The sequence below is a fragment of the Stomoxys calcitrans genome, chromosome 3 (genome assembly GCF_963082655.1).
Source record: "Stomoxys calcitrans chromosome 3, idStoCalc2.1, whole genome shotgun sequence".
Lineage (NCBI taxonomy): Eukaryota > Metazoa > Arthropoda > Insecta > Diptera > Muscidae > Stomoxys > Stomoxys calcitrans.
Genome location: NC_081554.1, coordinates 92,956,414 through 92,972,349, shown reverse-complemented (window position 1 = coordinate 92,972,349; position 15,936 = coordinate 92,956,414). Strand labels below are relative to the sequence as shown.

The 15,936-nt window shown below is 31.8% G+C and overlaps 2 protein-coding genes across 2 annotated transcripts; both read right to left on the bottom strand.

Annotated features, from left to right (window-relative positions):
* Nucleotides 1-6,417: 6,417 nt before the first annotated feature.
* LOC131996421 (uncharacterized) lies at nt 6,418-8,559 on the bottom strand. Its single transcript, XM_059366093.1, has 2 exons — nt 7,913-8,559; nt 6,418-7,850 (listed from the first exon to the last, which is right to left on the bottom strand). Exons 1-2 carry the CDS (start codon nt 8,556-8,558, stop codon nt 7,840-7,842), a joined length of 657 nt encoding a protein of 218 aa, XP_059222076.1. The 5' UTR covers nt 8,559; the 3' UTR covers nt 6,418-7,839.
* A 3,998-nt stretch (nt 8,560-12,557) lies between these two features.
* On the bottom strand, nt 12,558-14,708 carry LOC131995905 (uncharacterized). The gene is made up of 2 exons (XM_059365217.1): nt 13,978-14,708; nt 12,558-13,915 (listed from the first exon to the last, which is right to left on the bottom strand). Exons 1-2 carry the CDS (start codon nt 14,621-14,623, stop codon nt 13,905-13,907), a joined length of 657 nt encoding a protein of 218 aa, XP_059221200.1. The 5' UTR covers nt 14,624-14,708; the 3' UTR covers nt 12,558-13,904.
* Between the last annotated feature and the right edge of the window lie 1,228 nt (nt 14,709-15,936).

Genomic DNA, 15,936 nt, shown 5'->3' with positions numbered 1-15,936 from the left:
GAAATTAGTTAAATGGTTTTTTAATTTTAAACACTTAACATCGGACTCTTGAAGCAACCCAAAGTGATATTCAATTTAACATAAGAAATTTACACAAAATTGTGTTTGTGTGTTCTCTAGGGGCTTAGAACATGTCGGGACGTATTCATTGCATTGAGGACCCAGAGACCAAACTTGGTCTTCTTCTGGCTACCCGACCATAACACGGTCCTGCAGATGGAAATCCCGCGATCAATCAATGTTTGAGATGGGACAGTGTCAACGCAAGGCTATCGAATATGAACATCTCTACTTAGGCCAGTATAACAAAAGCTACCAGGACGAAGGGTCACAAACGGCCTTGAAATGTAAGAAGGAGATTAACGGCTAAGAGGGAATAAGAGTGCAAACGACTTGCCCGTAATAAGGTCTTGACCACGGAGAACCGGGCGATTTCGGAATGTATGAGGTAGTTGAGGTGTTAACGGAGGAGGGCAGCGAGTGTGAACATATTTACGGCCATCAGGTAAATAACAACCAGAACTGTAAGGTCACGAACAGCCTTGGCGTATAGAAGGACATTGACGTCTTCTATAAGAATGGCACGAACCGCTATGTTCGGGTGACGGGCCATTGCAGAGTGAGGGGGAATGAAAGAGCAGATGATTTGGCAGTGAAAGTCAGAGAATTGCCGCCAACACGAAGCCTGTCGGTTTAGGCAAGCTGTTAAGTCACTCTCGAATCCTGAAGGAAGAGATGAAAGGTCCTCAGTCACTTTTGGCATGGTAACTGTGACCGAAGAGATGGGTCAGGTTGTTCAACCGTCATTTTATTGGGCATCCACAGATTGACAAAACTAGGAGTAGATCCATTCATCGTATCCGTGGTCTCCGAGCCGATGGACATCCATCACAATTACCGTGGACGTAGATAAAGGGTTTTTCAACAGGGACGCTACAAAAGTTCAAAAAGAATTACTTTGATATCCTTATTCGTTTTTATACCCACCACCGAAGGATGGGGATATATTCATTTTGTCATTTCGTTTGTTATACCCACCAACGAAGGATGGGGGTATATTCATTTTGTCATTCCGTTTGCAACACATCGAAATATCCATTTCCGACCCTATAAAGTATATATATTCTTGATCGTCGTAAAAATCTAAGGCGATGTAGCCATGTCCATCCGTCTGTCCGCGTGTCTGTTGAAATCACGCTACAGTCTTTAAAAATAGAGATATTGGGCTGAAACTTTGCACAGATTCTTTTTTTGTCCATGGGCTATATCTGACTACATCTTGATATAGCCCCCATATAGCCGATCAACCGACTTAAGGTCTTAGGCCCATAAAAGCCACATTATTATCCGATTTTGCTGAATTTCGGGACAGTGAGTTATGCTAGGCGCCTCGACATCTTTCTTCAATTTGGCTCAGATCTATCCAGCTTTGGATATAGCTGCCATATAGACCGATCTCTCGGTTTAAGGTTTTGGGCCTATACAAGGCGCATTAATTGTTTGATTTCTCCGAAATTTTAGACAGTGAGTTGTGTTAGGCTCTTCGAGATCTTTCTGCAATTTGGTTCATATCGGTCCTGATTTCGCCGAAATATGGGACAGTGAGTTGTGTTCAGCCCTTCAACATTCTTCTTCAATTTTGCCCAGATCAATCCAGATTTGAATATAGCTGCCATATAGACCGATCTCTCAATTTAAGGTTTTGGCCTCATAAAAGGCGCATTTATTGTCCGATTTCTCCGAAATTTTGGACAACAATATGTGTTAGGCTCTTCGAAATCATTCTGCAATTTGGTTCAGATCGGTCCAGATTTGGATATAGCAGCCATGTAGACCGATCTCCCGATTTAAGGGTTTGAGCCCGTAATTATCCGATGTTGCCGACATTTCGGACAGTGAGTTGTGTAGGGGCCTTCGACATCCTTCTTCAATTTGCCCCAGATCGGTCTGGATTTGAATATAGCTTTCATATAGACCGATCTCTCGATCGTCTTGGCCCTATGCCAAGGGCTTGCTATGGGGGCATAAATTATGGATTTTTTCCGGATTATGGCAAAGGTTGTTTACATATATACACGAGGTGGTGGGTATCCAAAGGTCGGCCCCGCCGAACTTAACGCTTTTTTACTTGTTTCTTTGAATTTTTTTCAATTTGAGTTTTCGCCTTCAGAAAAACCAATAGTATGGTTTCGAAAACGGCATTTTTTAGTAAATTTGCTGTAAAGGCTACGTATATTGTAAAATTGCAAATTTTGCACATGAACATTCTACTAAGGAACAGGGGCAAACATCTCACATATCAATGAGTGCAGTCCGCAGTTCAAGTTTAAGCTCAATGATAAGGAACCTCCTTTTTATAGGCGAGTCCGAACGGTCTGCCGCTGTGCGATACCTCTTTGGAGAGAAGTTTTACATGGCATAGTACCTCACAAATGTTGCCAGCATTAGGAGGGGAAAACCACCGATGAAAATTTTTTCTCATAGTCTCGCCAGGATTCGAACCCAGGCGTTCAGCGTCATAGGCGGACATGCTAACCTCTGCGCTACGGTGGCCTCCACACATATATTGTTATGTGCAAAAATTTTTTGAACGGATTAAGGGAACATATGGAGTAAAAAAACATGTGCCCAATTGGGAAATCTGGGCTTTGGAAATACAAAATTGCCTATTTTAAAGTATATATCTTGTTCAAGTTTCACTTAAGAAGTAAGTACTCTTTGCAAGCAAAATAGAAAATATAAGGTATTTAAGCCAGTTTTTTCAATAAAGACTAATCAATTACCAAAAAATGCAAAAAATACACTTTTCCACATTTTTTTAATTTTAACTGAATAGTCAGATGTGGATATTTTTTGCGGCAGAGTCATTGTTAATTTTGTCACAAATCCAAACCATGCATAAAGATGAAAATTGAACCGCAATTCGCAAATTGCAAAATACGAAGCCAATATCGGCCAAAATTTCAATAAAAAAAATTTGAAACTCATATATTCCCAAATCCAGTGGAGATATTGCTTACCTCAAGCTAACTTTTTTGTATAAATTTTGCGCACTAGCCAGCAAAAAAAAAGAATTTTGAAAGTCGTACCACAAATGAAGATTTGGTAGCCCAAACAAATTTTCGAAATGCCTAGGTGATCCTAAATTGAGCCATCCTGCCAAGAGCCACCCGGACCACCTAGGGCATTGAAATTTTGCACACGATCTAGGTAGCACCTCAGCTCTAATCATTTCAAAGAGATATATCTACCCGTTCTCACAGGGCATATTCGTCCTACCAGATCAACATGAATGGCTTCGTCAATAAGCAAAATATGTGGTCAGACAGCAATTCACACGTACTCCATGAGTCATCATTGCATCCCGAAAAAATTACGGTTTGATGCAGTTTGTGGGCCGAAGGCGTCATTGGGCCATACTTCTGGCGTGATGATTAAGACAAGAAAAATTTTTTTGGATGATATGGTCTTGGAAGACATGTGGTTCTAATAGGACAAACCACACAGCCAATAGTAGTATAAATAGGGGGATTCCAAAACCGAGCATCGAGCATTGATGACGTCATAACCGCAACCGCAACCGCAACCGCAACCGCAACCGCAACCGCAACCGCAATGATGACGTCATAACCGCAACCGCAACCGCAACCGCAATGATGAGGTGATAACCGCAACCGCAACCGCACCCCACCCCACCGCACCCCACCCTACCGCACCGCACCCGCCTGCACCCCACCCGCACCGCCCCCGCACCGCACGTGACCGCAAGCGCATGGGATTGAAAGCGCAGGTGACCGCAACCGCAGCTGATCGTAGCGCAGGTGGCGACCGCCGGTTGAAATGTGTGGACGGACATAGTGGTGCAGATCGCAGGGCGCAGATCGCAGGGCGCAGATCGCAGGGCGCAGATCGCAGGGCGCAGTGGGAGATTTCGATGATGACTCATCGCCCGTCATAACCCCACCCCACCCCAAACCCCACCCCACCCCAAACCCCAAACCGCACCCCACCCCATTGATGACGTCATAACCGCACCCCACCCCACCCCATTGATGAGGTGATAACCGCACCCAACCGCAGCCGATCGTAGCGCAGGTGGCGACCGCAGGGGGGTATGTGGTCAGATGGCGGGCCGCCGGTTGAAATGTGTGGACGGACATTAGGGCGCAGATCGCAGGGCGCAGATCGCAGGGCGCAGATCGCAGATCGCAGGGCGCAGTGGCAGATTTCGATGATGAGGCCATGGCTGATCTTAATAGTGGAGTCTTATCAATTAAAAAGGAAAAAATTAGCGAAACTAATTATAAATTAGTATTTGAATCAATAATTTAATATTTTTTATATATAATAAAGAGAAAAAAAAATCTTTTTAATTTATGTATATTTAGTAGTTTATAAACTCTTATTATTTATTTTTTAATTTAGTTTATTTAAAAAGAAAAGCCCAAGGAAATTTAACCCCAACCAAAAATTTTTTTAATATATAATTTAGTTTAATTGAAAACCGAAAAAAAATCTTTTTAATTTATGTATATTTTTTTATTTAGTTGTTTATAAACTCTTATTATTTATTTTTTAATTTAGTTTATTTAAAAAGAAAAGCCCAAGGAAATTTAACCCCAACCAAAAATTTTTTTTTAATATATAATTTAGTTTAATTGAAAACCGAAAAAAAATCTTTTTAATTTATGTATATTTTTTTATTTAGTTGTTTATAAACTCTTATTATTTATTTTTTAATTTAGTTTATTTAAAAAGAAAAGCCCAAGGAAATTTAACACCAACCAAAAATTTTTTTTAATATATAATTTAGTTTATTTTATTATTTGTCATATTTTATTGTAATGGTTATATTTTATTGTAACATATTTAATATTTCCAATTGTAAATAAAGGACATATATATTAGTTTATTTAAAAATAAAAGCTGTAAGGGACAAGCCCCAGGAAATTTTAGTTTATTTTTTATTTATTAATTTTCTGGCATAATTCGTCTAAATAACACCACGTCGTAGTCATCCAGTTGAATTTCAACATATACTGCAGGATTTCTTTCGTCTAAGTTATCAACATGATACAAGTATCCCACAATGAACATGGATCGAGCAGCAGGATCATGAAATTTTACGTTAAATGATAACCATAGCTCCGCCTCTTGGAGAAGTTTACCTTCTCTGGTTAAATCCGCTGAATTAATTAAATATTTATTAATCTTCGCAAGGATTAAATCATCCCAAATTTTTGAAAAAAATTTGGGGTGTGACCAAGCGTCCTCGACGCTTAGTGACAAACCATTTTCAAATAGTTCGAATGTCATGGTTTTTTCGCAAAAATTAACAAACAACATGATTTAATTTTGATTTTCACAACTTTTCTGATGAAGACTTGGAAAAATTCTTTGTATTTATATTAAAAAAATCTAAAACACACAAATTCATTTTCATATAGAATTTTTATAGTGGTTAATATTTAATTGTGGTAAAGGAAATTAAAAAAATTCAAGTTGAAGTTAATAATTGGTTTCACGTTTATATAATTCCACAAATGCCTGGTATGCTTTCTCATAATTTTAAATTTAAATCATGGTGGTGAAGAAAATAACAAAGCTCAAACTCAAAAGTGCTGCTATAACATAAATTGAAAAGTTTTCTGTACTAGGGTGGTATAGTGGTTAACGTATGCAAATGCAATGCAACAATGTAAATGTGCCCATGAACATTCCATTAAGGAAGAGGGGCGAACAGGGTGGTTAACTTATATTTATTAATATTTGCTATACCACACATATTACTAAACCCAATTGCGGTAAAGGAAATTAAAAAAATTAAAGTTGAAGTTAAGAATTGGTTTCAAGTTTTTATGGTAGGGTGTTATGGTGGTTAATATATATTTATAAAATATACTGTACCACATATGCCTGCAACAGTTTTTGTACTAGGGTGTTATGTAAACATGTTTTCAGTGGATAACATATAATACCTGCTATGCTTACTCATAATTTAAAATTTCAATCATTTATATTTATAAATATTTGCTATACCACACATATTACTAAACGCAATTGCGGTAAAGGAAATTAAAAAAATTCAAGTTGAAGTTAATAATTGGTTTCACGTTTATATAATTCCACAAATGCCTGGTATGCTTTCTCATAATTTTAAATTTAAATCATGGTGGTGAAGAAAATAACAAAGCTCAAACTCAAAAGTGCTGCTATAACATAAATTGAAAAGTTTTCTGTACTAGGGTGGTATAGTGGTTAACGTATGCAAATGCAATACAACAATGTAAATGTGCCCATGAACATTCCATTAAGGAAGAGGGGCGAACAGGGTGGTTAACTTATATTTATTAATATTTGCTATACCACACATATTACTAAACCCAATTGCGGTAAAGGAAATTAAAAAAATTCAAGTTGAAGTTAAGAATTGATTACACTTTTATTGCAAAGAATGCGATAGTATAAATTGTAGAGTTTTTGTAATAGGATGTAACGATTATATTTAATTATACAACTACAAATATTTATATTTTCTATCGAGTTCAGCTTGCAGTCCCATGTATGAATTCCATGTGTTGTTTGTATAAATGAAGTATATACATTTTTATATATCCTTAATTCTTCAATCATCTCTTCAAAAAATTGTTTATGTTCCTTATCAATGTAGGAGTTGTATTCTTTTAATAGATATTTTATATTCGTTGATAATATCATTTTCTTTGAGAAGTTACCCCAACAAAATGAAAAAAGGAACTAATGTATACTTACATTACATAGCCTTATATATCCTAAATAAAGAAAAAACGATATGTTTTTATTTTATTTGCTTTATTTTAAAAAAACATTAATAAATTGACTTAATAAAATAACATTTTTTTCAGCACATCTATAATTAGGGTGTTGTTTATGATAACTACAAATTTTCATATGCAAATTATTTTTATAAAGATTACATATGTTTGAACAGTTAGCATCATCTAAATTTATTATATTTATATCTTCTTCTATTAATTGCTTTATCCATTTTTGTTTTTCACATCCTTTCACAAATATTGTTAGATTTTCTTGTTTTTTTATAAATTTATTTAAATAATCGTTAAATTCTTTAAAAATTATGTTACCATCATTCCATCTCAACCCATGAAAATGTTTCGTAAGCCAGTTATTTGTAATCTTTTCCTTTAATGATAAGGAAGAAAATTTGCAAGGGGGGTATATAATAAACTTTTTAATTGTCTGATTATGTTCAAAAATACAAATTTCCTTCGCAATAAATTTATTATTTAAGAAAAAACCTTGAACATCTATAATTATGAAATTGTTTTTAGACATTTTTACTCATCGGTTGTTAAAATTACAATGATTGTTTTTAACTGTATTGTAAATATTTTTATAATTTTTAATTATTTTCGCAGCAGCTGCCTCTCCCTTTCTTTTATCCATATCATAGAATATACAATTACATGTATCTGGACCACATTGTGCGTTATCATTTGACCAAACACAGCAGTCATAGTGGTTACCAAATTTACTTTCTTTACATTTTAAACTATCCACAAATTCCAGATGAGATTTTATATTAATTAATTTATTTTTATCTTCTTCGGAAACGATATTGGTAAATGTTTTTAAAAAATTATATATTTCTTTAATCATATTGCTTTTTTTCTTATTCCGGTGAGAACTACTGTATACTCATGTGTAACGTATCCATCTGCTTCCGATCTGCTTTACATCTGCTACCGATCTGCTTTATATCAGCTACCGATCTGCTTTATATCTGCTACCGATCTGCTTTCTTTCTGTCACCAATCTGCTCTCTATTCTGTTTATAATCTACATTATATCTGTTATCAATCTGATTTATATTATAACTGAATAAAACAATTGAATCCTTTGCGATATCGACCTTTATCAATGGGATCATCCTTGCTCACAATAAGAAATCCATATTTATCTTTCCAACATTCACTACAAAGCTTTAAAAAATCTTTAAATGTCATGTCACCCAAGACATGATCATTATATATATGTTTAATATTCATTTCATCTTGCTTAAATATGATAATCATGTTTGCATTATCACGTATTAAGTGTTTAGGAATCCTTGTATATGTTTGACATAAATAAAAACAATCAATGTGTTTATGTCTTCCCATACAAAAATAATCCCTTATAGTATTTTGTTTATCGCAAATTACATCATCAAATACCATTATAGAATGCATATTTGCTTTGGCTGGACTTATAACTTTTTCATTTTCAGAGAATGTGAATAGGTTTATTCCTTTGATTGGAGTAATCAATTTTTTTAAATATTGATATTTTGGTTGATATAAAGATTTAGAATATATATATATATTCCTGAATTTGAGGCCATTAGGGCTTTCTATGAGACTAATCATAACATTTGTTTTACCACAATTTGATGGGCCTACTATAAGGGCACGTATAGAATTTGGTAATAAAGTACTATGTACAATCCTTTTTTTCTGTGAACAGACATTATCAATGTTTTTCACAGCAATCTGTTTAGTTTGTTCTATTAAACGCATATTGCTAACTAAACTTTTTCAATATAAACAAATTGTTAGTAAACATGTAGTAGCAATTTGATTTTCAACTCAAAATTTAAGAAAATATTTATTATGGGATCAAACTTAAAGGAAATATCGGAGCAGGCTTCTTTCAAGAAGACTATTTTGTCCATTAACAACATGCCTTTCGATGAGTACTTCATCATACATCAAGCTGAAAGGAAGATGACTAAATTTGGCATGCGCTTGATGATTGAATTAAGTGATCATATTATGTTCCTGCCGGAGAAGTTTAATAATATTAATGATGAGGCCATGGCTGATCTTAATAGTGGAGTCTTATCAATTAAAAAGGAAAAAATTAGCGAAACTAATTATAAATTAGTATTTGAATCAATAATTTAATATTTTTTATATATAATAAAGAGAAAAAAAGTTCATTGAAAACCGAAAAAAAAATCTTTTTAATTTATGTATATTTAGTAGTTTATAAACTCTTATTATTTATTTTTTAATTTAGTTTATTTAAAAAGAAAAGCCCAAGGAAATTTAACCCCAACCAAAAATTTTTTTAATATATAATTTAGTTTAATTGAAAACCGAAAAAAAATCTTTTTAATTTATGTATATTTTTTTATTTAGTTGTTTATAAACTCTTATTATTTATTTTTTAATTTAGTTTATTTAAAAAGAAAAGCCCAAGGAAATTTAACCCCAACCAAAAAAATTTTTTTAATATATAATTTAGTTTAATTGAAAACCGAAAAAAAATCTTTTTAATTTATGTATATTTTTTTATTTAGTTGTTTATAAACTCTTATTATTTATTTTTTAATTTAGTTTATTTAAAAAGAAAAGCCCAAGGAAATTTAACACCAACCAAAAATTTTTTTAATATATAATTTAGTTTATTTTATTATTTGTCATATTTTATTGTAATGGTTATATTTTATTGTAACATATTTAATATTTCCAATTGTAAATAAAGGACATATATATTAGTTTATTTAAAAATAAAAGCTGTAAGGGACAAGCCCCAGGAAATTTTAGTTTATTTTTTATTTATTAATTTTCTGGCATAATTCGTCTAAATAACACCACGTCGTAGTCATCCAGTTGAATTTCAACATATACTGCAGGATTTCTTTCGTCTAAGTTATCAACATGATACAAGTATCCCACAATGAACATGGATCGAGCAGCAGGATCATGAAATTTTACGTTAAATGATAACCATAGCTCCGCCTCTTGGAGAAGTTTACCTTCTCTGGTTAAATCCGCTGAATTAATTAAATATTTATTAATCTTCGCAAGGATTAAATCATCCCAAATTTTTGAAAAAAATTTGGGGTGTGACCAAGCGTCCTCGACGCTTAGTGACAAACCATTTTCAAATAGTTCGAATGTCATGGTTTTTTCGCAAAAATTAACAAACAACATGATTTAATTTTGATTTTCACAACTTTTCTGATGAAGACTTGGAAAAATTCTTTGTATTTATATTAAAAAAATCTAAAACACACAAATTCATTTTCATATAGAATTTTTATAGTGGTTAATATTTATTTTTCATGAGCTAAATTTAATTCATAAAAATGTTTCAGTGGTTAACATATATTTATAAAAAATATATATTTCCACAAAACTCAGAATTTTTATAGTGGTTAATATTTATTTTTCATGAGCTAAATTTAATTCATAAAAATGTTTCAGTGGTTAACATATATTTATAAAAAATATATATTTCCACAAAACTCAAAAGTTTTTATGGTAGGGTGTTATAGTGGTTAATATATATTTATAAAAATATACTGTACCACATATGCCTGCAACAGTTTTTGTACTAGGGTGTTATGTAAACATGTTTTCAGTGGATAACATATAATACCTGCTATGCTTACTCATAATTTAAAATTTCAATCATTGTGGTGAAGAAAATAACAAAGCTCAAACTCAAAAGTGTTGCGATAATAAAAATTGAAAAGTTTTCTGTTCTAGGATGATTTAGTGATTGACTTATATTTATAAATATTTGCTATACCACACATATTACTAAACGCAATTGCGGTAAAGGAAATTAAAAAAATTATAGTGAAGTATGTAGACGACCTGTTCGCGGTGATAAACAAAAAAGATGAAACAACGATAATGAAATTAATGAACGCGTATCACAACAAATTAAAATTTACGATAGAAAAGGAAACTCGTGCAGAGTTACCGTTCCTGGATATGAAGATAATAAGAAATGGAAATACGTTAATAACAAACTGGTACGCGAAACCAACAGCATCGGGAAGAATGATTAATTATAACTCTACGCAACCACACAGCACGAAAATTAATACGGCCAAGAACTTCATCCACAAAGTTCTACTGTTAAGCGATGAACGTTTCAAAGCAGACAACATAAATAAAATACAACAAATTTTAAAACAGAACAATTATCCAATGGCATTAATAAATAATTTAATTCGCGACGTCACCAACGGATCCAAACGACCCCATGAAGAAAAAGCATCAACGACGAAAACATTTTACAGTGTACCGTACATCCCTAAGCTTACCGACCGCGCATCTTTGGGAAATATCATACCTGACGAAAACTCAACAACAGCATATAAATCAAACAAAACTCTAAACCAAATATTCAGGAAAAAAGGAACAACAACCAAAACAGACAAACTCAAACTAAGCAACGTCGTATACGAAATTACGTGTGATGGAGATCAACAAGAAAAATGCAACAAAAAATATGTGGGAACCACCAGACGCACACTAGGCACTAGGTTGGCTGAGCACGAAGCCGACATAAGAAAAGGGAGACAATCGACAGCACTAGCACAACATATAAAAGAGAGCGGACATGCGGCAAACTTTAAGACAGTAAGAGTACTTGACAGAGAGAAAATAGAGAACAAGCGATACACATTAGAGAGCCTACGGATTCAACAAATACTTAAAGAGTCGATAAACACCAAAGAAGACAAAGACAACACTAAGCTGCAGTATTCCATTGCAATAACTTGAAAACGACTGTTCTGTGATATTAGTAATAAGTTTAGACTTTATATACTTCCCTCAAAGTGCAATTATTTATATTATTATATTTTCTGTGTCGTGGTGTCCAGTTTTTATAGTAATATAAGTAATTCAACGAAGATGTAAAATTAATCGTAAGTCTAAATGGAAAAACTAAGCAATACAAAACATATACTTTATACAAGAATACTTTAAACAGGAACTTCAATAAACTCTGTCCTGATGAAGTTGGAAAAAATAACCAACGAAACGTCGAGAGAAAAAATGAAAACGATTTGTTTTATTTAAAAAATCCTCAACCTGACCAAAAAAGCCCATCAACAAAACAAAAAAACATTAAATATTCACATTGGTCATCAAAAACACAAAAACAAAATAAAAAAATTCAAGTTGAAATTAATAATTGGTTTCAAGTTTTTATGGTAGGGTGTTATGGTGGTTAATATATATTTATAAAATATACTGTACCACATATGCCTGCAACAGTTTTTGTACTAGGGTGTTATGTAAACATGTTTTCAGTGGATAACATATAATACCTGCTATGCTTACTCATAATTTAAAATTTCAATCATTTATATTTATAAATATTTGCTATACCACACATATTACTAAACGCAATTGCGGTAAAGGAAATTAAAAAAATTCAAGTTGAAGTTAATAATTGGTTTCACGTTTATATAATTCCACAAATGCCTGGTATGCTTTCTCATAATTTTAAATTTAAATCATGGTGGTGAAGAAAATAACAAAGCTCAAACTCAAAAGTGCTGCTATAACATAAATTGAAAAGTTTTCTGTACTAGGGTGGTATAGTGGTTAACGTATGCAAATGCAATGCAACAATGTAAATGTGCCCATGAACATTCCATTAAGGAAGAGGGGCGAACAGGGTGGTTAACTTATATTTATTAATATTTGCTATACCACACATATTACTAAACCCAATTGCGGTAAAGGAAATTAAAAAAATTCAAGTTGAAGTTAAGAATTGATTACACTTTTATTGCAAAGAATGCGATAGTATAAATTGTAGAGTTTTTGTAATAGGATGTAACGATTATATTTAATTATACAACTACAAATATTTATATTTTCTATCGAGTTCAGCTTGCAGTCCCATGTATGAATTCCATGTGTTGTTTGTATAAATGAAGTATATACATTTTTATATATCCTTAATTCTTCAATCATCTCTTCAAAAAATTGTTTATGTTCCTTATCAATGTAGGAGTTGTATTCTTTTAATAGATATTTTATATTCGTTGATAATATCATTTTCTTTGAGAAGTTACCCCAACAAAATGAAAAAAGGAACTAATGTATACTTACATTACATAGCCTTATATATCCTAAATAAAGAAAAAACGATATGTTTTTATTTTATTTGCTTTATTTTAAAAAAACATTAATAAATTGACTTAATAAAATAACATTTTTTTCAGCACATCTATAATTAGGGTGTTGTTTATGATAACTACAAATTTTCATATGCAAATTATTTTTATAAAGATTACATATGTTTGAACAGTTAGCATCATCTAAATTTATTATATTTATATCTTCTTCTATTAATTGCTTTATCCATTTTTGTTTTTCACATCCTTTCACAAATATTGTTAGATTTTCTTGTTTTTTTATAAATTTATTTAAATAATCGTTAAATTCTTTAAAAATTATGTTACCATCATTCCATCTCAACCCATGAAAATGTTTTGTAAGCCAGTTATTTGTAATCTTTTCCTTTAATGATAAGGAAGAAAATTTGCAAGGGGGGTATATAATAAACTTTTTAATTGTCTGATTATGTTCAAAAATACAAATTTCCTTCGCAATAAATTTATTATTTAAGAAAAAACCTTGAACATCTATAATTATGAAATTGTTTTTAGACATTTTTACTCATCGGTTGTTAAAATTACAATGATTGTTTATTATAATCATAAATATTTTTATCATTATATTTATTAGAACACTGATTACTTTCTTTTTTGTTCTCATCTAGTTTTCCTATAATATCCTTCAAAGGTTTTGTTATTGGTTGAAATGTATCTTCTAATAGATTATTCCTATCTATTTGATCAAGTTTAATGCTTTTTAACTTTTCTTTCAATACTGCTCGTGTTTTTACAATTTCCTTCAACAAATTGTGTCTCTTCATGATTGGATAATTTATTTTTATTTTTTTTGGTTATGTATCAATCTGCTTCCGATCTGCTTTACATCTGCTACAGATCTGCTTTATATCAGCTACCGATCTGCTTTATATCTGCTGCCGATCTGCTTTCTTTCTGTCACCAATCTGCTCTCTATTCTGTTTATAATCTACATTATATCTGTTATCAATCTGATTTATATTATAACTGAATAAAACAATTAAATCCTTTGCGATATCGACCTTTATCAATGGGATCATCCTTGCTCACAATAAGAAATCCATATTTATCTTTCCAACATTCACTACAAAGCTTTAAAAAATCTTTAAATGTCATGTCACCCAAGACATGATCATTATATATATGTTTAATATTCATTTCATCTTGCTTAAATATGATAATCATGTTTGCATTATCACGTATTAAGTGTTTAGGAATCCTTGTATATGTTTGACATAAATAAAAACAATCAATGTGTTTATGTCTTCCCATACAAAAATAATCCCTTATAGTATTTTGTTTATCGCAAATTACATCATCAAATACCATTATAGAATGCATATTTGCTTTGGCTGGACTTATAACTTTTTCATTTTCAGAGAATGTGAATAGGTTTATTCCTTTGATTGGAGTAATCAATTTTTTTAAATATTGATATTTTGGTTGATATAAAGATTTAGAATATATATATATATTCCTGAATTTGAGACCATTAGGGCTTTCTATGAGACTAATCATAACATTTGTTTTACCACAATTTGATGGACCTACTATAAGGGCGCGTATAGAATTTGGTAATAAAGTACTATGCACAATCCTTTTTTTCTGTGAACAGACATTATCAATGTTTTTCACAGCAATCTGTGTAGTTTGTTCTATTAAACGCATATTGCTAACTAAAATTTTTCAATATAAATTTAAGTATATATATACAAAAACTCTTATTTTCATTTAAATCGTGTACCCTATCACAACATAATCAAAAAATATTATGGTTATTAATTACAAGATTTCTAATAAATGTAAACAGTCTGTTACTGGATTTGGATTGGTAAACAACTTAATTAATAATCTTCCGTTTGAAGTGCATTTACCTAGATATCAATTTTGTGGACCAGGAACTAAGTTAACCCAACGTTTAGCACAAGGAGACAAAGGAATAAATTTATTGGACTCAGCTTGTAGAGAACACGATATTGCATACTCACAAAATAAAGATATTAATTCTCGTCATCAAGCTGATAAAGTTTTAATAGAAAAAGCTTGGCAAAGAGTTAAATCAACAGATAGCAATTGGAAAGAACGTGCAAACGCTTGGTTAGTAACAAACTTACTTAAAGCAAAAGTTAAATTCGGACTCGGTATGACAACAAAAAGAAAAATGAAGAAAAAGCAATGTAAGCAAAAATTATTTGCATCGACAGTTAAGAATACTTTAAAAGTATTAAAAGATAAGAAACCTAACAATATATATGATGCTATAAAAATTGCAAAAAACGTTGTACATTCAAGTTTTAAAAATAAAAAGAAGAGCAATATTGGTGTACCAAGAGTTATTCGAGTACCAAAAATTGGTGGATTTCTACCAATAGTTCCAATTTTAACTGCGTTATCAGCCCTTGGAGGTTTAGCAACTGGAGGATCGGCTATTGTAAAAGCAGTTAAGGATATCAAAAATGGAAAAGAACAATTAGCTGAAGCTACTCGTCATAACAGATATATGGAATCAATTGCTATGGGAAAAGGATTATATCTTAAACCTTATAAAAAAGGATATGGACTTTACTATAAACCAGCTCCAAAAAACTTCTAAGTAGATTACCCAATCGACCATTGACGGATATCGATTTGGTTAAGTACTGCAAGCCATTGAAACACTTTAGAGGGGTTTTTATGCGTGACTCATTACCAAACAAACCACTACGACAAGAATGTGGAATAGTTAATTTAGACACAACTAATGGGCCAGGAACACATTGGGTTGCCTATTACAAAAATTACAACTATAAGGAATATTTTGATAGTTTTGGTAATTTACAACCACCGTTGGAAATTATTAATTATTTAAAACCACCTATCGAATACAATTATAAACAAAAACAAAAATTTAATACTTACAATTGTGGTCATTTATGTATACAATTTCTCTTCAATAAATATAATATCTTGTGAAAAAAAAAAAACAAACAAAACCATTTTTT